The 26025-nt window shown below is 46.3% G+C and overlaps 1 protein-coding gene across 1 annotated transcript in view; it reads left to right on the top strand.

Moving 5' to 3' along the window:
• Nucleotides 1–3512: 3512 nt before the first annotated feature.
• The window catches only part of NRP1 (neuropilin 1), a 186358-nt gene continuing 163845 nt past the window's right edge, over nucleotides 3513–26025 (top strand). Inside the window, exons 1-3 of the mRNA XM_066585201.1 lie at nucleotides 3513–3741; nucleotides 4949–5310; nucleotides 8913–9096. Coding sequence (XP_066441298.1) covers nucleotides 5241–5310; nucleotides 8913–9096 — 254 coding nt within the window. The 5' untranslated portion in view covers nucleotides 3513–3741; nucleotides 4949–5240. The remainder of the gene's footprint in view (nucleotides 3742–4948; nucleotides 5311–8912; nucleotides 9097–26025) is intronic.

Raw genomic sequence — 26025 nt, 5'->3', positions numbered from 1 at the left:
TATTAGACTATATTTTTTAATACCACAAAAAAAACCATAGAAAGGTATGCTGAGCGAAACGAAGACAAATGTCCGCACTGATTGACTGCGTTTAACCCCTTAAAGATTGCCTTTTTTTTTCTTTTTCATTATCATTTTCCCTCCCACTTTCAAAAAATCCTAACTGTTTCATTTCTCCATATCTGCCGCTGTCGGGGGGCTTCTTGTGTTTTTGTGGGAAGAGTTGTGTTTTTCAGTGATACTTTGTAATGTCTCGTATAATGGACTGAAAAACTTTGGCATTTCTAAGTGGAGTGCAATGAAAAAAAAGGCAATTCCTCCATCTTTTGAGGGGGTCTTGTTTTTACAGTATAGGCACTGCAGCTAAAATGACACACTAACGTTATTCTGCCTGTCGGTACGATTACTTCGACACCAAATTTATGGTGTTTTTTTTTTTTGCTTTACTACTTTTAAAAAACAGAATATGTTCGGAAAAAAATAAAATTATTTTCTGCCGCCATAACTTTTTTATTCTTCCGTCGACATACCTGTGTGAGGGTTTGTTTTTTTGCGGAATGTCCTGTAGTTTCTAGTGGTACCATGTGACTTGTCTTGTATTGTAGTTCATGTGACTTTAGCTGTTTATAAAAAATATTCATGGAAATGGGGGTGACCAAAAAAAAAGCTCAATTCTGGCGTTATGTATTTTTTTCTGATGACGTTCACTGTGCGGAACAAGTAATGCGTTACTTTGATAGACCTTTTACAAATGCAGCAATACCAAATAGGTTTCTTTAATTGTTTTATTATAAAAATGGGAAAGTTATTTCTTTTTACTTTATTTTATTTTTTTTCTAATAATTAATAAAAGTTTTTTTACTCATTTTTCCAATTTTTTTTTTTTTAGTCCCCATAGGGGACAAGAACGTGTGATCATTTGATCGCTCCTGCAGTATAATGCAATACCATAGTATTACATTATACCACGATCTGACAGGCATTCTATCATATGACATCACAGGCATCTCCTGATAGGCAGTCAGCCATGGCAGCGCTGCGAGCCTTTAGAAGGCCGAAGGCTCCCATAGCAACCAGCAGGCAAAGGCAATATTTCACCATATCATGAACAAAATTTCATTGAGTGCTCTTGGTTGTAAGATGTCCAACACACCCCTTCCTTTTTAAACTAAAATGGCCTTCCAGGATCTGTTTTATCGGGGTCATACGCTGTATAAGCAAACCCCTCAAAAATGGTGCAATTTGTTTTCTATTTCACAACGCTTAGAAGTTTTTAAAAGTTTTCCAATACATTAAATGGCACCATTGAAACTTCAACTCATCCAATTGCTGTTTTCTGCTGGGAATTTGTGATCACGTGATCGCTGGCCGCCCCCGGCATGTCAGAGCTGCAGGCTTTTTGCAGACCCCAGCCCAGCTCTCATGGTGACTACTATGGCTATAGGGGGATGTTTTCCCCTGTAACTGGGACGACTGTGGATGCTGGGAACCGCAAAATAAGAAAAAATGTCATTATGACTAATTCCCAGAGGTCTGATGGAGAGGATGTAGATGTAAAAAAAAAAAGTTACAACAATAAGTTTAAAAAATTACAGAATCAAATAAAAATATATACACAAAAAAAGAAAATGACCCACCGCCGACCTGAACCGTCGTCACGTATATACGACCAGCAGTCACCTATACAAAGTATAGATCAAAGCGTCCAAAACAAAATGCCGAACCTTTTCCTGTACTTCATTTTCGCTTAAATGTAATAATTTTTTTTAATTTTTTTTAAAAAACTATAAATTAAACAAAAAATGTTTTACTTTCTGCACTCATTATCCCTAATTAAAAGAATGGGAAAAATTCTATGAAAATTCATAGAATTTTCCGAAGCGCTATATGTTTTTCATAACATATAGGGCTTCGGAAAACTTGCCCTATATGTTATGAAAAAACAGCAAAAATCATTTTGCGGCGCAGGAAGAAAAAAGGAGGGTCATAAAACCACCAGCTGCTTAAAAGCGATTAAAAGTTTCTGCTACTTTAATAATAATGTCTAATAATAAGCTAAAATGATGAAAAAGAAGAATGTATCGATGCGCAGCGCAGTCATCGCGGGGACTGGGGGAATGTCTATTGAAAAAAAAGTCTAGTTGTATCAATGTGTAATAAAAACATAATAATAAAGCACTAATATAATAATATATGGTCACTGTACTCCGCAGCGCATACATGATGCTGCATGAAGAAGGGTTTCCTATAGGGGGGTTGTCATCAGCCACATACACCTTCTATATGTTATCTTTATACTGGAGATTAGAAGGGTGCAGTTACATCCCAAAAATGGCAATCATCAACCTGCAGCTATTACTGAGGTCCTGCAGATTGTTCCACTATTTACTGCCATGTATGCAGATAAATGCTTCCAATTACACACAGGAGTCACTTTTCCTAAATTTCCAGTTATGGGGGATGAGATAAATCGTCTTCATTCAGAGCACAAGTCTGCCCCCTGTCGGTCGGTGAGCGAATCATTCCTGTCCCTGAGCAGTCCTATGTTCAATTGCAAAAGCAATCTGTCACTTTGCAGTGCTGTGAGTGCTGCATCCTGCTGCTCTGTCCCCAGACCCCCGAGGTGCAGACCCTTTTTCTTCCCAGACCCCCGAGGTGTAGACTCTCCCTTTTCCCAGACCCCCGAGGTGCAGAGTCTTGCCTCTCCCCAAACCTCCGGGGTGCAAAATCTTCCTTCTCTCCAGACCCGGGGTACAGACTCTTCCCTCTCCCCAAACCTCCGGGGTGCAGACTCTTCCCTCTCCCCAAACCTCCGGGGTGCAGACTCTTCCCTCTCCCCAAACCTCCGGGGTGCAGAATCTTTCTTCTCCCCAGACCCTCTGGATGCAGACTCTTCCTTTTCGCTAGACCCCCGGGCTGCACATTCTTGCTTCTTTCCAGACCCTCGAGGTGCAGACTCTTCCTTCTCCTCATCCCCTCTGGATCCAGACTCTTCCTTATGTCCAGACCCCCGGGATGCAAAATCTTCCTTCTCTGTAGACCCCGGGGGTGCAGACTCCTTTTGTTGGCTACTAGTGTGCAGAGTAAACAGCTCACCCCCCAGGAGGTGACATGCCAGTCACTGTTCCTTGTGCTCCCTGGAATGTATAGTGTTAAAATCTCACAATGCCATCAAGAGTGAAGGCAGATCCTTGTAGTGGAATTCTCATTAAAATGTCCCTTTAACTCTTTCGTTTCCAGAGGGCATAGATGCCAATCAGAGGTGAGGGCGACAACCTGAGTAGGACCTGTCTGCAGCCCTCACCTCCTCTACATGGGTTACTGAGTAAGCAGCCTCTACCTACAAACCCTGAAAGAGCTGTGAAGAAGTGACTGATCTGCACAGTCATCATAAAAGCAAGTCCTTCTCCCCTCCCCAGTGATCTTCCTCCTCCTCCTCCTCCTCGCTCGCTGGGTTGTACTCCTCACCCTCCTAGCTGATAGCTCCGACTTGTTCTTCAGAGAGGCTCTGACTGTGAGTCTCTCAGCTGTCTCTTTCCTCTCTCTGCTCATGTTCCTCCCATCCCTTCTGTGCTGACAAACTGTGATCTTACAAATCCTTCCAAGGACCTGCATGTACAAGTGCCACAAACACACAGCGAGCAGCTATATACCTCAAGGACCCTCACCCTTATATTCTCTGCCTTTACCACCCATCACCCTGCCATGGCATCTTCACCATAAGGGGGACATCAGCTGAAGGTAAACTGCATTTATGTCGATATTCGTGTATTACAATCTATGCATGGCAGTTTGCTATTCACACTCCATCCTTGCCTCCAGAATACCCAGCTTACGTGCAGAATGCATGAACCAGAGCGACATTTACTTGGGCAGCAATTTATGGCATACCCTTGCCATGTGTAAAGGGTAGGGATTGTGCCCAAACTTCGCACTTCTCATCTGCTGGGGTCTCTGATTGTCAGCACTCGGCAGCTTCCTTATCTTAGTGTGGAGGATGTACCATCTTGCTGGTAGATCTGGGCTCTCTGTACTGTAAGTGGCAGGGTTTAGCAAGCAGTGGCATGGACCAGGAGCTCCAGATGTGCCAACGGTCAGCAGCAGCACCAGTCTCTCCTCCTGTCTATCTTCTCATTATATTTAATGTCGGCTCTTTGCACTTGCAGGAGGTACACCTTGGGGTTAGAAGAGGCAGTGGTTTGTAAAATGAAGAAATGCACTGAGAGCAGGGAAGCTGCCTTTAATTACAGAGCTTGTTACCTGATGCAGATGGGCAGGTCATGCCTTGTCAGTTTCACTTGGGTTTACCTGGCACAGGGGCTGCTCTCAATAATGTGCTGCAGACCTCTGGGGTTTCTCTAAGCAGTTGAAGTTCAGGCTTGGGTGGATTAGCTCCCTTATTTCGGAGTCCTTCTACAAGCTGTGGTCAGTGATCCTTAGAGATACAGAATGGCTGTTGGTTTTCAGCAGTAGGGAGGGAAGGTGCATGTAATGCCTGGAGTACAGTCCCTGCTACCTGTTCTATGGAACATTCATAGGGAGTGGGACCAATATTTTACATGGTGGGTTATGGATATTTTCTCTAGGTTTTGGGTATGACAATAGAAAGTCAACCATATAATTCATCTCAGGTTAAAACTCCATTACATTTGGGTGTTTTGGTTGGGGGGACTCAGAGTAGAGTCTCTTTGGCACTGTATGTATGCCTTGATGTTGGCTCAGCTGCCAGTCCCAGCCCAGTAAGACCCTCTATATAACAAAGGGACCTGAGACTGGAGCTTGCCCAGATGCTGCTTGCACACACTGCCTGAAAGAGCTCCCAGGGATAGACATGTAAAGGAGACAAGTCATTAGCTTGGCTGCTCTTGTGAGCTTTGGTGGCTCTGTGCGCTTTGCTGTACAGCTGCTCATTAATCATATTTTTGTCCTTCCTTCCTTATTTCTCCAGGAAAACAAGGAGTCGTTTGGTTTCCTTATCAGTTCCCAAAGTGGCTTAAGGAGGAGCTTGTATTTTTTTTTCCTTTTCTTGCTGTTTGGAGATGGTAACACAAGACAGAAGACATCACCAAGTGTGGAAGTGATGGAGGAAACCCTGAAGTGAATGACAGGATACAGGACACTGAGGCACAATAGTCCCTGCTCTTTTAGGACCTATTTGTGTTTTCCTGGAATTGGACTGAGGAATATAGAATTTCCAAGGAGATTGTTATCACTCGTGCTGTTACTAATCCAGCCAGAGGATGCATAACCGGCTGCTCTTCTTCTGCTGCTGGGTGATGCTCATCCATTTAACCAGTGCTACTAAGGAAGGTGAGTCTTCCAGATGTTCCCATCCATTCAATCTGTTCTCAATGGAGCTCTCCAGGCTCATCTATCACTAGTACCCTGTTATCATGCTGCTCTTTATAGTAGGCTGAATAAGCTACTCAACCTGGAAGTTCAGACTGACCTGGAAAAGTTGGGAATTGCCTTTAACATGTTTATTTGTTCCTTGTGCTTGATGTACTCCAAAATATTTGCTTCAGATACATAGATGTCTAAAATGTCTATTCTGTATGTTTTGGATATATAGATGACGTTTCTTCATTATCTCCTGCACTACACTTGTGTATATTGTGGTATGATTGATATTTGTGTAACAGAAGTCTTAGATGAGTTACATTGTACACAAAAGTTCATTGTTTGTTTAGAATTGAGCTTTTTTCAATACATTATGAATATACAAAGTCTCCAAATACTGAATGTATATTGCCTATGACAGCTGCTAGACATGGCAAATGTTACATTGTGTCAGTATAAATGGTGACTACTAATGCTAGTAAGTTTCTCATCATTAGGCACTGCGTTTGCCAGTGTTTCTCCATGGTTATTCCTGATTTTGCCTTATTGGTATCATGATGGATAAGGAGCGATTTAATAAATTGAGAATAATGGACTAGGCACATTCTTGCCAGGAAATAGCTGATACAGAACAGCACTTTGCTAAACCGTATTACTTGCAGACACTATTATCTAGCGGAGCAGTTAGGGACTGTTTAATGACCTTAGTGGAGTCAGTCATGCCATTAACCCACCATGTAAAGTAACAGACCTCTAGGATGAAGCTCCCTGGATCCAGATACCACAGTCTGTAAAAGCTATTTATTATGTGTATTTAGGCCTAATGGTCAAAGGCCATTTACCAGCTCCAGCTATTAATGTCCTGTACTGGTGAAATGGAGCAAAGCCAGATACAAACCCCATTATCTTATTACTGGGTCACTTTTACAGAAGTCACAGATTAAGGATCATTGATGGTACAGAATCTTGTGTTAATGTTGACTGAAGTGACTCAGTCAAGTGACTGGGAACAAGACTGCTTTATGTCACTTGTCAGTAGCAGATGCCAGATCCCTCTGCCATACTGTTTTTAGGGTAAGGAGGAGGCTTTAATGAGACCATATCACTTCCAGAGTCCTCTCCACAGTCAGTATGAGCCTCTTCTCAGCAGATGTATCTCAGTCTGCACCTTCTGCACAGTACTGTATTCCTCAAGTGGTTGTAACTGATGTCTGCATTCAGAGTCTTCCCAAACCCTACAAATAGGTTCATTGGCTTCCTATGAAATCCTAATAAATTGGGTACAGTGCGGCAGAATATGTTGGCGCTATATAAGCAAGAGGAAATAAATAGGTGGAGTAATTACACTGACTGTATCGTAGGACAGATCTTTCAGTCTATGGCTGTCTGTGCAGCTGTGTTGTGCATGGATGGTTTTCTGCCTCTCCAGAACTGAACATCAGGGATTTGTCAGCTTTTGCTTTAGCGCAATTTATAGCACAACCATCCAGATGCATGGAGGTAAACAGCACCAATGAGCCGCTAAGACCGTACACATGGCTTGTCTCATTAATGATGTGGCCAGTGCTCCTTTCCCCTTCTTTATCCTATTCCTTAATAGATTCCCCGTGGAAGGGAAATAGCATCTCTGGCTCTCAGCATGAATTTCTAAATGTACAGATTTTTATTACAGGAAAACCAGGTCAATTGGAAATGAAAGAATATGCACATGAAAAATGCATCGAGCTCCCACCATTGTGGATGCAGCTTGTCAAGAATTAAAGTGAGAAATATGAGTTTCATTACAGTGTTTGTTAAGCAAAGTGTTCTCTGTCTGAGGAGGCGCAAGCAGGGGGTAAACTTCTAATAAACACCAAGGATGTGCATAGGCTGCAGAGCTGACATTGTTTCCAGCCTTGAAAGATGTCTTTCCATTTCCAAGCATTTTAGGCAGGTGTGGAAATAAATGTTGCAGAGTAAAGAATATTTTCAAAAACAGAAGTGTTAATAGTTTGTTTTGTCAATTGCAACAGAATGCAAAGTGACCGAACAAAAGCGAAATGGAAATCCCATTAGTATTTGATGTGAGCGAGCTTTACCTTCAGCCTCAGTTCTTCAAGGCACACTTGCACACAGTTTTTGAAGGAACTCAGCAGGGAGGTTGTTCCAGACATCTTGGAGAACTAAGCACAGATATTGTCTGGATGTCGGCTCGCTCAAATCCTTCTGTCTCTTCATGTAATTCCAGACTGGATGATGTGAGATCAGGGCTCTGTGGGGCCATATCATCACTCCCAGGACTCCTTGTTCTTCCCAACGCTGGAGATAGTTCTTAATGACATTGACTGGATGTTGGGAGTTGCTTTCCTCCTGCAGAATCTATATGGAGTCAATCAGGCACTTTCTATGTTTGAAAGCATTCTTACTTTGCAGCATTTCTTCCACACATGCCTAAAACTTTTACACAGGGCTGTATGTTGGGAATTATGGAAGTTCAGTGGACGATCAGAAGTCCACAGAGTAGTTTGCATGCTTATGGTTTGCGTATGAGGCGTTCAGTTCTCTACTGGGTATTGAGTAATAAGAACAATCAGCTTATTTAGCACTGCACCTTCAAAATTCATTTGGTGACGCTGGTAAAGGCAGAGAGGCTTGTTGGTGCCCCCCTGGTACTTGAACGGGTTATTAGAACTGTAATCGTGGTCATTTTGCAGTTCACACTAAATGCTGATAATGAGATGATATCAGCATTTGACTTATTAGGGTATTGCATCGCGTCCATAAAAAACATATTGGCTGTCCGTGATCTTTGGATAAGTTGTCCAGAAGAAAAAAATTCAGGTTGGCAACCTGGCCTCCACCTGGGGCAATCATTCCGTCTATGGATAAAAGATTCCTAGCTTGGCTTACTTTAGTCTAATTTCCCCCTTATCTTGTCATTTCATAGATTTTAAGGGGGTTTAGTTCTTCATTCTGCATACCTGTCATGTTTGCTAGATGTGAGGGAGGCCTGCTGTGAGGAATCTGCTGCTTTGATCTACTTAACTCTGGAGTGAGATAAAAAGTGTTTAGTGTCTGGGCATCAAGGAAGGTACTAAACTTCTTCATACAAGTAATGAGACAAAGGATGAGTCTGCTCACCTAAACACATACTGATGGTAAATGACCCAGCAAAAGGGTTTATCATCGACAGACAGGGGGTCAGCCTGCATATTTTAGTGTATAGCCACTTAAAGCATGTTCACTAATGAGATTGCAATCATCCAGACTGAAGAGCCCCTGAGACTCGTCACTGCAGAACTCGGAGATATATCTTATTTTTTAGGGAATGAATCCTTATTATATTGTAGAGTCTGTTAATTTACATCACAGGTTCCAATTAAACCAAGAATCGCTCCCATCAAACTGGAGAAGGCCTGCTGCTATTTAGTTGACATTTTACTGCATTAACATTTAAATAATTTTTCCCCAGACAAGTACAAAAAAAATGGAGCTGGAAAAATAAAATGCAATTAGAGATCCAATTATATGGACCTATCAGTGACTCCCAAGGTGATAATATTCTGATTTGTGCTTCTTTCTTTTCAATGCAGCAGATAAATGTGGTGATACTATACTGATCGAAGAACCCGGTTATGTCGTCTCCCCTGGATATCCAAATTCATATACCCCATCCCAAAAATGTGAATGGATATTAAAGATAAAGTCCCCCAAACGGGACCAGAGGATCCTCATCAACTTCAACCCTCACTTTGACTTAGAAGACAGAGAATGCAAGTAAGTGGAGTCTCTGTATAGTCTTGGGCGCCATCTGCTGGTGGATGGAGAGAACAGTCACTGTGTCACTTGGAAAATATCACTGTCATCTATTGATCATATCTAATGATTTGATTATGTGAAATTATTTCTTTCGTAATCTCCTACTACCTGTTACATATCACCTGCTTTTCCTCTCATTTATCTGCGCATTTCAAGCGATGACAGCCTTAGGCCTCTTTCACACGAGAGACGCGCATTCACGCAGGTCGCATCGCGTTAAAAAATAGTGGCAACATTGCATTGCCACGATCTAATTCCAAAAGGAATTAGCGTTTTCTTGTCCATTCACATGGCCATATCGAGTGAAAAGGACACTGCAGCGGCGGTCGGCAGAATGGCTCTATTTAGCTTAAATAGCTCAAAAGAGCCAGCTGTCTTCTTTAACAAGCGCCGGCCGCAGGTAAACTCCCTCCCCTCGCATTTTTTTTCTGCGATTTTCGTCAAAAGATAGGTCATGGCTTATCTTTTGATGCTGCGAGGAAAAATCGCGACTGAAATGCACCGGCAATTTGGCGATTTTCAGTCGCAATTTTTTCTCGCAACTAAAAATCGCCCATATATGAGAATATATTGGAATCCGTTGCTTTACATGGTCGCTGGTACCCACAAGAAAGCACTCGTCTGAATGAGGCCTTCATGGTCACATGAAACAAAAAGTACCCCCATGATTTGGAGACTATGTGCTTTGCTACAGTGTCTGATTGTTGCAGCAGCTCGCACATGTTTAGTGTTTATGGAGACTTTGTTTCATTGTTGCACTGTGTTACATAGAACCTTTCTGGAAGGCAGAGGCGTAACTTGAAGCTTCCGGGCCCCGATGCAAAACCTGTAACAGGGCCCTCAACTATAATGCTTTACTCATAGTACTGGCCTCCTTATTTGGAGAAGAGAGGCCTTATGGCCCCCCTAAGGCTCCTGGGCCCGGATGCAACCGCATCCCCTGCATCCTCTATAGTTATGCCCCTACTGGAAGGTTATGTAGAAGATGAGCTGCTTAGTGTGAGCTCTATGTATATAGGCAGACCAGGTGGCTGCTGTGGGCCATGTATATAGGCAGACCAGGTGGCTGCTGTGGGCCATGCGGAGATGGGTGCAGCAATATTTGGTTCTGCCCTCCTACAAGAACTGAGTTGCTCAAAAACAAGGGGGTTGGGAAATGTTTTAAAGGAACTCCGTCACCTTAAAATACTATATTTTTATATATATGACAGCATGAGGAATCCATCTGTATTCTGTATCTTTATTTTCTTCCAAACTTGCTCTGATCTGGAGAAATTGCTGCAAAAATAGTTTGCGCTCCATATGCTAATTAGCGGTACCCCACCGCAGCCTCTACAAGTAAAATCTACCCCCTTTCTTGCTAAGTGCTACCTTCTGCCCCCTGGAGACGTCATGTCCCTGTGCTGCTTTGATGACGGCGCATGCGTGTGACATCAGTGTGGCCCAATGAGGGTGCATGCGTACGCTCGCTCGGTGAGGCGCAAGTACATTGCAAGTGGAAAGTGTGACGCTTCCAGTGGGCGGAGCCGGAGGAGTCACTCCGCAAGAAGAGGCAGTGGACCACCCACAAAGATAGCCCGCCCATCACATGATCTGCTGCTAATTAGCATATGGCACATAAACTATATCTGCAGCTATATCTCCAGATCAGAGCAAGTTTGGAGGAAAGTAAATGCACAGATGGAATGCTTATATTGTCGCACATATAGAAGTATATTAAGGTGACCGACATACTTCTACCCCACAGCACTCCCGCAGTCGGAGCCAGCTGTGACTAAAAGCTGACCTCCTGCGGCAAGAGTGCGGATTGGTGAGAATGGCACACATGTAAAGGTTTTACAGAGGGAGCGCATCCCCTCTGTGATGTCATCGGTTCTCCGCTATGTACGTATGGACGGCTGATGGGTTGCCGTGGCAACTGGACGCCTACCATAGCCTGTGATCGCTATTGTCAGTGATAATGCAGTGCAGTAGAGAAGTATTGCAATGCATTATCATAGGGATGAAAGCTTTTCTGGTTCAAGTTCCCTACAGGGACATACAAATTTAAAAAAAAAAACAGTGTAGATAAAAACACACAAAAAAACAAAAACCCTTTTTGCACACTTTCCCCTCTTTGTATAAAATTGAAAAAAAAAAAATTTGGTATCATTGTATCTGACCAGTATAATACATTGAATGCACTATTTATCCTGCACAGCAAGAACCGTAAAACAAACCCCTAAAAACGGAGGCAGAATGCTTATTTTTTTTATTTTGTCTTCCAAAAAATGCAATAAAGAGATTTTTAAAAAGCTGTATGTACCCCAAAATGGCACCAATAAAAATGACAGCTCATCATGCAAAAAGCAAGCCCTCACAGAGCTCCGTCCACGGCAAAAAAAAGTTACGGGACTTTGAATGAAACAATGTAAAAAAAAATTATAATTTCCAAAAAATGGTTTTATTGTGCAAAAGTGGAAAAACATTAAAAAAAAATTCTGACATTGTAAGATAATCATACCGGCCTGCAGGACGAATTGATTGTGCTATTTCTGCTTCATGTTTAAGACCTCATGTCCACTGGGAAATTCGGGCCCGCACGGATTCTCCATGCAGAATCCCGCAGCGGGTCCCTCCTTTCCTGCGGACATTAGGCCTGAAAATAGATTTTACTTACCTGTCTGGATGCTGCGGGTTCCCGTCCGTCGCGGACGCATCTTCTTTTTTCTGCCCAATGGATGTGCTCGGCACGCCAGAAGCGTGCCGTGTGCATGCACCGTGCACCCTTTTTTAAAAGTACTGCTCTCCCACGCTCCGCGGCAGAGCAGAAATTCAGCTACGGGTGTACCGCGGATCCAGACAGCTTCCATAGGCTTCAATGGAAGGCTGCAGGAGCCGTCCGTGCGGGAAACCTGCAGAAAATGGAGCATGCTGCGGGGGATTTCCCACATGTGCGATCCCACGGCAGGGAAAAATGAAAATGACATCCGCAGGTATTTACTTACCTGCGGGTGTCCAATGCATACCTATGGGCGCGGATCACACGTGCGGGACACCCACGCGGATTTGGTAAATCGATTTAGGTAGTGTAAAGAAAAACAGAATGTAATGATCTGTAGATCTCATCTAATCATATTTTATTCCCAGTAGAACAGAACATATCAGAGGGGGGGGGGGGGCATTGTTTTATTTCATTTAAAATAATTAACTGATTTAGAGATTGATGGCAGCGACACGTCTCACAATAGTTGGTCGGGACCGTGTCTACCGTTGTGTAGCATCCCCTCTACTGGGAAGTGAGGTGAGGAGACCAATTGCTGGAGTTTTGGGGTAGAATGTTATCCCATTCTTGCCTGATGTAGGATTCCAGTGGCTCCACAGTCCTTGGGTGTCCTTGGTGGATAGTTTGTTTTATAATGCGACCAATGTTTTCTCTTGGTGAAATGTCCAGACTGCAGGCGGCTGGTTCACCCCGGACTCTTCTTCTGTGAAGCCATGATGTTGAGATGTAGTATGTGGTTGAAGGTCTGGACTGCAGGTGGCTGGTTCACCCCGGACTCTTCTCCTGTGAAGCCATGATGTTGTGATGTAGTATGTGGTGGAAGGTCTGGACTGCAGGCGGCTGGTTCACCCCGGACTCTTCTTCTGTGAAGCCATGATGTTGAGATGTAGTATGTGGTTGAAGGTCTGGACTGCATGCGGCTGGTTCACCCCGGACACTTCTCCTGTGAAGCCATGCTGTTGTGATGTAGTATGTGGTGGAAGGTCTGGACTGCAGGCGGCTGGTTCACCCCGGACACTTCTCCTGTGAAGCCACGCTGTTGTGATGTAGTATGTGGTGGAAGGTCCGGACTGCAGGTGGCCGGTTCACCCCGGACTCTTCTTCTGTGAAGCTGTTGTGATGGATGCAGGATGTGGTTTAGCATCGTCCTGTTCTACAACCTCTACATATGTCTCAGCACTGTTAGTGCCCGTCAGGATGTGTAAGCTGCCACTGTCATAGGCATTAATGCCACCCCATACCACCAGAGATGCAGGACTGTGCGCTGGTAACAAGCTGGATGGTTCCTCTCCTCTTGAGCCTGCAGGACACGGCTCAGTGGTTTCCAAGAAGAACTTCAAATTTTGATTCATCCAAGCACAGAACAGTTCTACATTTTGCCTTGGTCCATTGTAAATGAGTTTTGGCCCAGAGAAGACGCTGACGTTTCTGGATTGTGTTGTATGGCTTCTTCTTTGCAGGATACAGCTATAATTTGCATTTGTAGAATGTACGGCGAACTGCGTTCACAGACAATGATTTCTGGAAGTATTCCTGAGCCCTGCAGTGATTGGCGTTACAGAATCATGCCTGTTATTAATGCAGCGCTGCTGGAAGGCCCGAAGATCTCCAGCATCCAATTCTGATCGTCGGCCTTGTCCCTTGTGCACATAAATTTCTCCAGATTCTCTGAATCTTTTGATGATATTATGTACTGTAGATGGTGGCTAGTCAAAGTTTTCACAGTTTTACATTGAGAAACATTTTTCTGAAATTGTCCCACAATTTTAATACAGTTTTTCCCAGATTGGTGAACCTCTGACCATCTCTGCTTCTGAGAGACTCGGCCTCTCTTGGCCCAACTTTAGTGAGATGTGTGGCTGCCATCAATTTCTAAACGAGTTCATTTTCATTTTAATTAAATGATACCCTGTCTCCCCTCCCCCTCTGATATGTTCTGCTCTACCAGGAATAAAATATGGTTAGATGAGATTTCCAAATCAGTGCATTCAGTCTTTCTTTACATTTATTTACAGTTTACACAGCAGCCTACCTTTTTTGGAATTGTGTTGTAGTTATTATGTTGCCATCCATTCTGATGCCTGTTGCAGACGTTTCACTCCGAGGAGCCTTCATGCACAATCAGTAATAGGGCGCCTGCCTATAGGCATCAACTGCCCCCCTTGTATCTACGCCCCTCGTCTTGGCCCTTCTAGATTTCACTGCGGATGACTTTTTATTGAATGTGCTACTTTGGTTTTGGTCTCTTCATACAGCAGCGCTTGCAGACACGTGTAGTGATCAGGCCATGTCTATACACAGAGCACATAGATCAGGGCCGCGCCAATGTTGTAGATCAGTATTCCACGTGAAGCAGGATCATCCCATACATTGTGTATATTGATCTGGTCGGGTGTCTTGTTGTGTCTGATTTCATTACCTTGAAGGCAGCTCGCAGGTGTAATAAATCTGCCGCCGTCACTGGAACAAACACGGACTGCATTGGGAGTGACTATCTGACGAGGTGCTGCGCTCTTGTTATACATCTCCGTAATGTAATCTAAGAAGTCGGTTATTTGTTGTTACATAGTAATACGACATAAATGGAACCCATAAAATGTCGGTTGTGTCAGTCTTCTGCCTTCCTTCATAGCTGATCTGCTGCAAGGAGAACGGGGAACGCGGGACCCCTATACTGAAAATCAGTGAGGATCTCAGCAGTGAGAACCCCATCGATCAGCAAGTTATCCCCCATCTTGTGAAAATCCTGTGGATGGGGAAGAATTTGTAAATAGTTGGTGCCAGCAGGTTTCTGATATAGAAAAGCTGCACATTTAGGAGAACGCCAACTTGTGTGCCAAAATGAGTGACTTTCCTCAAAACTTTTGAAGAGGGGGCAGGGCTTAGCAAGAAGGGGTGGGGCTTAGCATGAGGGGGCTGGGCTTAGCATGGGGGGAAGGGCTTAGCAGGAGGGAGCTGGGCTTAGCATGCGGGGAAGGGCTTAGCAGAAAGGAGTGGGCTTAGCATGAGGGGGTTGGGCTTAGTATGGGGGGAAGGGCTTAGTAGGGCAGGCAGGGCTTAGCAGAATGGGCGGGGCTTAGTAGTAGGGGGCGTGGCCTCCACAGCCCATCTGAGTTACTATAGTTTATGGTATAAGTTATAGTTGAAGTCTTTGTCAGATTATACCCGGCGTAGATGTCATACTGAGGCGCTCGGACAGTCCAAAGATGTGCAAATGAAATAAGACATTTTAGCCTTTTAATGCAGTTGTCGCACTTCATTCCGTGCCGTCGTTACTTAGAGCGACATGTTAAACGCAGGTCTAAGAAAATGTGTTTTTTCTAAAAACCTAAGGCCATATTTAGACACGTGAATGCAAGTTCTCAGGCGCAACTCACGTTGGACAGTACTTGGACACCGGCCGTGTGCCGTCTGATATTCATGGATCCGCAGATTGTTTGTCCTATTTATGTCCTTGAACATGAATGACAATAAGGCACAAAGGAATTTTTTTCACAATGAACGTTGAATGGCCCTTATGGGCTAACAGGGCCATCTGTGGAACACAAGGACAGCATGCAGGCCAAATATCTCTGAATGGGCCCTCAGACTGGCCCTGCGTATCCAGTAGCTGTCAACAGAACAAGCGTTCAGCCAACAGCTATTGAATGTACCAACCTCCACCATACGCTCAGTTTGGCTTAGTGTGCATGTGTTCTGAATCGGGGTAGTGTATAAATCATAGTCAAACACCTCTGGCAGCGGCTTATCTCTACTGAGAACAAAGGGATTGGACATATTGAAATCCTTCAGCCCAATCCCTCTCTTCTCTAATATCTGCCATTGGTGGAGAGTCGGAATGTCTGTCCTATAGCAAGAAGGAGTCTCCATGTAATGGACACTTCGACAAGACCAGCAACATAATGCAGAAGCACAGCACACTGAAATGCAAAAAACAGCTGTTGGCACCTCCGTCGGGAAGAGTAAGAAACGCCTCCATCTCAAGTCAAATGAAGCAAAGAAAGGGGAGACTTGGCGCTAAAGATAGGGAGTCGCGGAGTCCATATAATGGTGCTTTATTAGCGGCGCGTTTCATGGCCAGTTACCAGTAATGCCTGAAGAATCTGCTACTCTAGGACTGAAACGCGTTGCCAATAAACCATCATTATATCCACTCCTCGACTCCCGGTCTCCAGCAGCGCCATGTCTTTCCTTTCCTTCCTTGATTTGGGGTGTCCTTCCTGTCCTGCCGAAATCAACGGGTTTACCTGTCATCTAATGAACACTTATTACCAGAGTTAGAAGCTAAAGAGTGGCCCAACATGGCGGCTCTCCTCTAGAATCAGCGCCACTCTTGTCTGTGACTTGCGTCTGGTATAGCAGCATTCATCTGAATGGAGCAAAACTGGAGACGACTGAATGCCCCGCAGCTCTGCTACATTTGCGTTTCGGCCCATAAGCGTCCGTTGCTTCTCAACTTCAGTCTAGTAATAAAATGCCGTTTCCTCAACACATAGTTGTCTTGGCTCAGGAAATGCTTCAGTCTGGCAGCCACCTGTATCCATTGATCCGGCTCAGACTGAATCGCGCAAACCGCGAATTAATGTCCTGCACTAGATAGAAGGAGAATTTCTTCTGAAGGCTCCTGGCAGCGATGTCATTGATGAGGATGGAGGATGAAGGGTGTAACCATACAGAAATGAGATGCTCATTGTTGTGTAGCAGGGGCAGATCGTATACAACTCGTAAACAGGCTGGAGGACGGCGTGTCTCTCGGAAACTTGCGCGGATCGGGCGCATGTGGTTCTCGGTACTGTTGGAAATTCCATCCAGCTCTTTACTGGTTGTTTAATTAGTTCCCAATGTTTCTTCCGGGAGAACGTCATCCGCCGTGCGGTTATCCAGCCGTACGATACATACGTGGCTCATAAAGGACTCGCAGTGATGAGGGCTGGTGTGTTTATTCCTGGCCGGCCTCGGGGAAGGGGGTCCTAGCTTTGTAGCCCCCTTCTAAGTGGCTGACGCTGATAGGAGTTGCGCTCCGGGAAGGTGCCCGCTCACGTCGGCCTTCAACCGGGCGGAATATCGTCCTGAGGGTATAGTTGCACAAACATTTTATAATAGAAGACATGACTTCGGGAGGCTGGAAGCACGGGGGGCTTATTTACGGTGTGTCCTGTTTTGGTGCGATTGTCAGACATAAATCACCCATTAAAGCTTAATGTAGCATTAAAAAAAACGGAGTGCACTTGTTTAATGCGATTGCGATCCATTTCTATCGCATGTGACCTTGGTGACCATAAAAAAGGAGGCAGAACCTTTAATGAAATCTTTTGGCCCATCGTGCCTTTTTTATGTGCGTAAATATCAGATGCAAAATGTCTGAAAATCGCGCAGAAAAGTCACGAAATAATTGGTCTGATTTTTTGGGGCTTAATGGGCGCGCTCGGAGGGTGCTTTCACACAGATGACCTTCACGCGCAATATCTAAATGAATGTGATACGCTTTCAGGGCTCTTACCCACGTGCGTTTTGTGAACGCTGCGATATCGCTGCGTTTTTTTAACGCGATTGTCAATGGGACTTTCTAATGTTAAAAACGCATCGCGCAAAAATTGCAAAGCAGAAACTTGCATTTTTAACATTAAAAAAGCGCACGTGGGTGTGAGCCCTTCATGTTTTTATTCACGTGAAAGATTTTTCCTTGGGCCGATAGTCTGAGATTGATAAATCGCCGTGCGCCCTTCTGTTCCGGAATCTGCCATTATTTACAGCAAAAATCACATCGCATGTAGAAGCATTTTTTCTATTTTTCTGTTGTAACATCCGCAGTGGAGGACGCAAGTCGCAGAGACGCAACGTATTTTTCTCACAAAGTGCCCCGCGCTCGCCTCAGAAATCGCAGGTTCGAGAGTGCGATATCGGTCCGAGTTTCTCAGACTAATTTCGCACTCAACCGTGTGAACGCACGCTCAGCAAGTTAAACATTAATCCACTATTTGGGTTCAAGCTGCACCCCGTCCTCGAACCGCCAAATCTGCTGTCATCCGGAGTTGCTGCTTGCAGCCCTTACTCTTCCTGTGGCTCCGCCCTATAGTGCTAGGGGATGTGTATATATATATATATATATATATATATATATATACATTAAAAATGATACGGCACACTGAAGGCAGGCGCCGCCCCAAATCCCGCAGCGCTGTCATCTCTTGGAGCGCTCGGTATCCGCACCGTGTAGAGAACGGTATGACCTTCAGTCAATTAGCCAAGAAATCCCAATGTTCAAAGGATGAAAAGAGGGACAATTCCTGTGTGAGGTATCAACCTCTGACCACAGCCAGCCCCCTTGGTGCTCCCCATAATAGTAGTGCCCCTTTGTGAAACTCATACTTTAATTGTGCCCTCTTTGGGCAGCAGACAGTAATAGGGTATCCATACAGTAAGGATGCCCCCTGGGTGCCCTCTTACAGTAGTGATGCCCCCTTCAGTGCCATCACCAGAGAGAGTATCATGTCCACCAGCAAAGATTCCTCTTTAGTGCCTTCATGCAGAAAATGTGCCCTCAGTGATACCCTACCCCTTAGTACCTCCTCCTAGTAGTAATGCCCCCCTTATTGACCCCACCGCACTATGATGTCCCCACAAAGCAGAGATTCCCTCTTAGTGCCTGCATGTAGTAAAAGTTCCTCTAGTGATATTCCCACCAAAGTATGATGCCATCAACAACAGAAATGCCCCTGTAGTGCCCCATGAAGCTGCTAGCGATGCCCCCATCACAGAAAAAGTGCCCCTTAAAATAACAACATAAATAGCCGCCTTTCCCCGTCTCCGCAGATAGGATGACCTTACTGTGTGGATGAATGGTGGGCATGGAGCTGAGGACTCCCTACTGCACCGCAATATCTGGGTCCTGCAGGTATACTTGTCCTTGAGACCTCAGGCATGCCTCCTGGGTCAGGGGGTCACCCCCGACATCCACAACAGCCCCCTGGTTTGGGGACCGTTGGGAGGTGTGAATGCCCATAGAATCAGTTATCCCAACTCTCCCAGCTGAGACAAGTGAGACAGATACAAAGTTTCTTTTCACTTTTTGGGATATTTAATTTACGGAATGTTGTTACAAGAATGCAATGATTAACTGTAACGAAGTCCTCAGACAGTTGGCCCCCGGCCATGAGTGACCCCAGTCAATGGACGCCTACTTCAGCTTTGGACTCGTCCACCATTGCCGCCTTCTCACAGGGGATTCGAGAAATTCACGGCCTTCATGTGAGCAAACAGCTGGCGGTAACGAGCTAATCTAAAGAAAACTTTCATCACTATCACTGACACTAAGCAAACAATGTACAAAGTGATGTCACCCGCAAGATAACCGCCTTTTATTATCCCACGGCCCACAAAGTGGACGGCAGCTTTTTTGCTCCTGTGCAGTTGTCAGTTTTTCCCCCAAAGACTGATAAGGTGATGTTGTCCATGAAGCCAAAGGAGATATACAGGAGGAATGTGACTGCTCAGATATTCCAGGAGTAATCATTGTAGGAGCTGGGGGGAAGAAAGGGTTAATCATTGAAGGAGCTGGGGGGGGGGGGTGTAAGGGTTAATCACTGTAGAGGCTGCCGGGGAGGGGGGGGGGGGGTGATGTAGTGGGTTTCTTTCTAGCAGCCCTGCAATAATAGCTCTTCCATATAATAGATGAAGTCAGATATCATCCGGGACCCTTATGGGTCTCATCATGGGGGGCGCAGAGGACATTGGGTTTTACTATGTAGACCAATAAGCTCATGAGACGCTATTAATGGAACGACCGCGGCGCACCATTTCTATGTCTTCACACTATATACATTGCCCATTCAGCCTGTATCATTGTCTCTCATCAGAAGTGCCGCTCCCGGACCCCAAAAGCAAAATCTGTAAACATGTGCCATTAACGTAACTCGTACGGTGAAACCCCTCCAAAAGACCATCTCTGTGAGCAGACCACCCCCTTATATAGACCAGATTTGCTGGGGCATACACTATGCTGACAGGGACTGCAGTACTGGAGCGCTGCAAATACCAGCACAGTCCCGAACCCCAACATGTGGACCTCATAACTGCAGCTGTTCTTCGTGGCGGTGACGTGCTTGCCGTGTCACCGCTGACATCAGCAAGGAGACAAAGCCTCCTCTCTTCAGTGCTTTACAGTGCTGTCAGTCCCTTTTCCTGGCCTCACCATAAGCCGGTGGGCTGGGCTTAAATCTGCAGCGCTGCACTCCTCTCTCCCGTGGCAGCTCAGCTGTCAGTGGGCAGGGCTTACATCTGCAGCGCCCGCACTCCTCTCCTAGCAGCTCAGCTGTCAGTGGGCAGGGCTTACATCTGCAGCGCCTGCACTCCCCTCTGTCCTGGCAGCTCAGCTGTCAGTGGGCAGGGCTTACATCTGCAGCGCCTGCACTCCTCTCTCCCGTGGCAACTCAGCTGTCAGTGGGCAGGGCTTACATCTGCAGCGCCTGCACACCTCTCTATCCTGGCAGCTCAGCTGTCAGTGGGCAGGGCTTACATCTGCAGCGCCTGCACTCCCCTCTATCCTGGCAGCTCAGCTGTCAGTGGGCAGGGCTTACATCTGCAGCGCCTGCACTCCTCTCTCCCGTGGCAACTCAGCTGTCAGTGGGCAGGGCTTACATCTGCAGCGCCTGCACACCTCTCTATCCTGGCAGCTCAGCTGTCAGTGGGCAGGGCTTACATCTGCAGCACCTGCTCTCCTCTCTATCCTGGCAGCTCAGCTGTCAGTGGGCAGGGCTTACATCTGCAGTGCCTGCACTCCTCTCTCCCGTGGCAACTCAGCTGTCAGTGGGCAGGGCTTAAATCTGCAGTGCCTGCACGCCTCTCTATCCTGGCAGCTCAGCTCTCAGTGGGCAGGGCTTGGCGCCGCCATCAGAGCCACCGTCACTGCGGTGGAGGGAGAGTAGGAGAGCTTCCTCCACACTTATACAATTTCTGGGACAATGACAATAATGACATCACTTGAGCACACTTTAGAATCTTTGTGGGAAGCCCGGACCCCGGCTACATATTACGGACAGAACTGCGCAAATGGGAAGATAAAGCATCAAATTAGATATTAGAAAAAACTTTCTTACAGTGAGGAGGATTAATGAGTGGAACAGGTTGCCACAGGAGGTGGTGAGTTCTCCTGCAATTGAAGTCTACAGAGGCTGGACAGACATCTGTCTGGGATGATTTAGTGAATCCTGCACTGAGCAGGCGGTTGGAGCTGATGACTCGGAGGACTCTTCCAACTCTACCAGTCCATGATTCTATGAGCAATGCCTCTACAGCGACACCTGTTAGACGGCGGCATTCCTGCAAGTCAACATCAGACCTTTTAACAAGCCTTGTAACAGTGAGGCAAAGCCAGAGTCTTCCCCAGAAGGGACAGATCACCGATCCCGGACAGACAGTTTCGGGGTAATATCACCCCGTCCATGAGCAGCAGGTTGCCGGCTTGACTGGTGAGAAGCCTATGAAATACCACTAGAGTTTAAGCAGTCGTTGGTAACATCCGACACGGACAGACCACAGAACACCCGTGAGCGGTCACCGCTTATCAGAGACATTCGAGTCAGCTGAGAATCGGCAGCCTAAACAGTCTGTATGAGCCAGAGAAGTAAGCGAGTCAGTTGGGACGACGTCTGACCCCATGAGCCCTCGGCCCTCCTTCATCCGTGCATACATACAGTAGATCCCACCATGTGACTGGTCATCGGAGGACCTACAGATCCGGCTAGCATGACCTGTCTGTGAACCGACACATCTACAATGGATGCATTTTCCTCCCTGCTGGCGATTTATGGCTCGACGGTCTTGCGTGAGAGCTCAGTAGGGCAGGGAGTTATGGCGCTGCGTTCCTCGCTGCGCTCACTACTTGTCATACATACATTAATGCCCAATAATAGTGATATTTATCGGAGCGATGAACGTGATGGCGTCTGATTGCGCTCGGCATCTAGAATTCGCGTCCTGCTTCCTGTATCAGTGTGACCATTGACAATGTCTTGTGACAAACACTGCTGAGGAAGAATGATGTTACCGCCGGGTCAGATGCCATCATCCAGGGAGCTACAGACATATGCATTATGGAAGCTGGCAGGAGGCGCGAGGTCTATAGGGGCTCTGTGTGCGCCGCGTAGGACCTGCCGTGTCAGCGTGTCAGGGGGGTCAGTTGCACAACTTTGTGGCCTCGCTGACTCCAACAATGTGTTTCTTTTGTTCCCCCATCCCCCTTGCACCCCTCATAGAGTCAGAACAGTTTGGAACAGTTATCTTGTCAGTGCCAGGGTGGAGCCGGGCCAAAGAAAGCTGGGACCGAGGATGTAGCCGCACATAGCTGACTTGTTCCAACATTGCTGCAACTGCCGCATACGTCCTAATTGGGCCTGCAGGAAGCCGTGCACACGCTGCAGAATCAACCCCGTTCCGCTGCAGCAGCACTGACTGAATCCTGGCCACAGGGACCTATTTACTTTCCATATACCATGTGTACTTATAATTCACAATATCTCTGATGATATTTAAAAGGGTTGTCCAGTTGCTGATGGCCTATCCTCAGGATATGTCTTAAATAGTCTATTGCCAGGGACCCCCGACAATCAGCTGTTCTTTGGGCTTGTGCACTGAGCTAATTTCTGCAGGAAGCAGACAGCTCCATTCTTACTGCAGTGGCCAAGTTTGGTATTGCAGGCCACGTTCCCATTGACATCAATGCCTGCAATACCAAACCTAGACACTGCAGTAAGAACGGAGCTGTCTGCTTCCTGCAGAAATCAGCTGAATGCTAAGGAACAACGAGTTGTGTGTTCAGACACAGTTGGAGCTCCAGCGTTGTATTCAGCTGACTGTGCAGCCTGTTGGTCAGAACGATTCCTGACATCCTCCTCCGACCCCTTTCAGTGATTAGTTGTTTCCATCCACAGCAGAGTTAGAAACCTCCTTGGATAATGAAGCTTCAGCCGTCGTACTTCTTGTTTTGCAATATGGGGATTTGTTGGGAGGTGTAAGAATTCCATGAGATGAAGCAGATCCCTTCCAGCATACCGTGGGTTAATTCCCGCACAACAGTAACGGCTCCATAAACTACATCAGCGTTTCTTTCCTTGGCAGATCAGCTGACAGTCCTAATAAATAAGCGCAATATCTGGAGACAGAAATATGTTTGAGCAAAGAGTTAAGACAGTTAAGATATGACAGCTATCTCATTCCAGGCGAATTCTTCCACCGGCGTCATGCGCTTTATATATAGCCGCCCATCAGCCTGGCTTCCATCTTGCTTCATTGCGTGACTCTTATCCGCAGCGCCGCGTCAGGCGGACCGCTTCTATGCTGAATTTAGCGCGGTGTAATTCTCACATTCCGCAGCAGCAAACACAGAATCCGATGAAGGCAAAGAGAGAAGTCGTCGTATTTGATGTCGAGGACGCGGGCGTCTCGCACTTAGCCGGACCGTGTTTTATCTGCTGGAAAGCCATTGAAGATCGTCGCTTCCGACTTCTGAGTTCATCTTGAATCCTTCGTGCACTTGGCTGCCGGAGTTATGACAGATATTATTTCTAGGCAATTACACCCGCGGCTCGCGAATTAACACAGATTTAGGAATGAGCGGCGAGCGGGAGAGAAGCTGACAGGTACAGCAACAAGGTGCGACGAGCTAATATGGCGGATGTTTGTTCGGCGGAAGGTTCTTTTCTTCTAGACGGTTGCACAAAGCTGTAAGGTTCGATCGCGGACAGACGGGACAGCCGCGTGCCCTGTTTTTAGGGTCGGTCGATGACTCTTCAAAGCCTTAATTAGCGATGAAGATCTTCAGGATTCTTCCTACCTTCTTAGCCTTATCATGTGTGATGGCTGCCAGTGTCCTGTGATGGCGCTACACCGATCCTCCTAGCACTGCCCGGACCCATAGGGAGCGCACACTCAGCCCACCTCTTAGAAGTACAGCGCACACCCAGCTTTCCTCTCCCACCTATGCCAGCGCTTCGCAGGCTGTTTAAGGCCTTAGTGTGGCCGGTGTCAGGCGTCGGGGAATCTCCGGTGTGTGGACTTACAATGGAGGACCGGCTCCGGGAGTGCTCGGCAGAAATCTTTTAAGGTCACCATTGTCTCCTGGTCGACATAAGTAGGTGAAGGGACTAACCAGCCTTTGTGCTCAAGGTTAAGCCAAAGGGGCTCAGGTCTCAGGGTGTACTCTGGCTGTAAATTGGGCCATCAACAAAGTGGGGACCCAAAGGCAGCGGCTGTATTTCTTTGCAACTTGCAGACTGTATATTAGGTGCCCATTGGCCAGGAGAAATGTCCTCAGAAAATCTGGTTTGTCGGGACCAATACTTAACAGTCCAAGAAATAGCCCACTTCTGGGCTTATGATCCAAGATGGTGCAGATAGCCTATGTGGTCCATACCATTGGGTATATAGAGTGAAGCGTGAGGTAGACAGTCTCTGGATGGAGATCCCCGTTCCGTCCTTCATGCAGGTGATGCAGAGTCACTTGTGCCCATAAGGCTGTTATCGTTCCCTCAGACAGGGGAGTATCCCCAGACCCTCCTCATGTGGCATAGCAGCCCAACTGCTTGGCTTCTTGTTCCTCACAGATACCTCATCACCTCACTCCCGCATCCAGTTAAAGACACAGTACAAAATATAAACCAGTGTAACCATATTACACCCTTCACACCCGCTGGCAGCTGCTCAGCAATGAGGTTCCAGTGAAGCTGCTTCTTGTATTCTGCTTCCTGCCTCGGATCTGTGCCCGATAGAAAGAAACTCCTAAAAAGAATAACCAAAATATTCCTTAAATTGAATGAATAACGAGAACCTCGCCTGTGCGGCGAAGCGTCGGGATTCATCTCAGCGATCCGTTCCCGCAGCTTACCTCATGTGTGATATCTGTGAGGTGTTGTGACAAATTACTCCTTGTAAATTGCAATCAATTTTAATTAAGCCAAAGCCTTTTGGTTTCCATTAATCATGTGTGACGGCACACAAGCGTGTAAACATCTGCTTCTAACCCGGGCCGTTTGTGCCGGCGCTTTGCATTGATAGAAGTCAAATATATTCATGGTGAGCCCTATGATATAACATGGACAGGTCTGGAGGACATCTCAGATGCTTACTGGGTCTTTGGCTGCACCAACAGGTAGAGCAGAGGAGACTCTAAGCTCTTCCAGCTCTACCATTGCTTTCCTTCTGTCGGTCAGGAGGAGTACAGCTTCTTGGGAAGAGCTCTAAGTAGGTGTAAGGAAACTTGTAGGCCATGCATGTCTGGCCTTGGAAATTTAGTATGCAAATAGGAGATGGTAGAATGCCTCTGTACCGCCACCTATTGGAAGGCAGTCTCACTATAATCAATGTCTGACCTTCAACCTGGTCATACAACATGTCTAAGGAGGATATAAGCCAAAGCAGAGCCTCCTCCAGAAGGAAAGAGACCCCCCATCTACAGATGGCTGTTTCAGGGTACTCATCAGTGCCCAGTAGGGTTCTGGTTGGCGGGGTGAGAGGCCTGTGATGTGGCTCAAGAGGGTACGGTTTCTTCTTGAGGAGACCGCAAAGTAGGTCTGAGGAGACTTATAGGCCATGCAATGCTCTTCAACATAGCCCTCAAAACCCTACTGTATGCTGATGAGAAGCAAGAACCCCGAAACAGCTGTCTGTAGATGGGGGGCCTTTTACTTCTGAAGAAGTCTCTTGTTTGCCTTCTATCCTTAGTCATGTTGCAAGGCCTGTTAGAAAGTTGGATATTGATTTATAAGGAAGCTACTTTCCAGTAGGTGGCGCTGCAGAGCATCTTTCATTTGCATGCCAAATTTCCCAGAGAAGCATTGCATGGCCTATGGGTCTCTTCATGCCTGCTTGGTGCTGCCACAAGGACAAACATTACCCCAAGGGCCCACATTAATGGCCTCTCACCCAGCCAACCAGAACCTTACCGTGTCCTGGTGAGGGTCAGGAATGCTGAAACAGCCAACAGTCTCTGTAGATCGGTCTCCTTTGCTTCTGGAGAGGAGTCTGGTTTTGCTTATATTCTTAGCCGTGTTGCAAGGCCTATTAGAAGGTCGAACATTGGCCGATAGAGAAGGCACCTTCCAGTAGGTGGCGCTACAGGGGCATTGTAC

The sequence above is a fragment of the Eleutherodactylus coqui genome, chromosome 12 (genome assembly GCF_035609145.1).
Source record: "Eleutherodactylus coqui strain aEleCoq1 chromosome 12, aEleCoq1.hap1, whole genome shotgun sequence".
Lineage (NCBI taxonomy): Eukaryota > Metazoa > Chordata > Amphibia > Anura > Eleutherodactylidae > Eleutherodactylus > Eleutherodactylus coqui.
The sequence above is the reverse complement of the archived record's forward strand: the minus strand, read 5'-3'. Positions and strand labels throughout refer to the sequence as shown.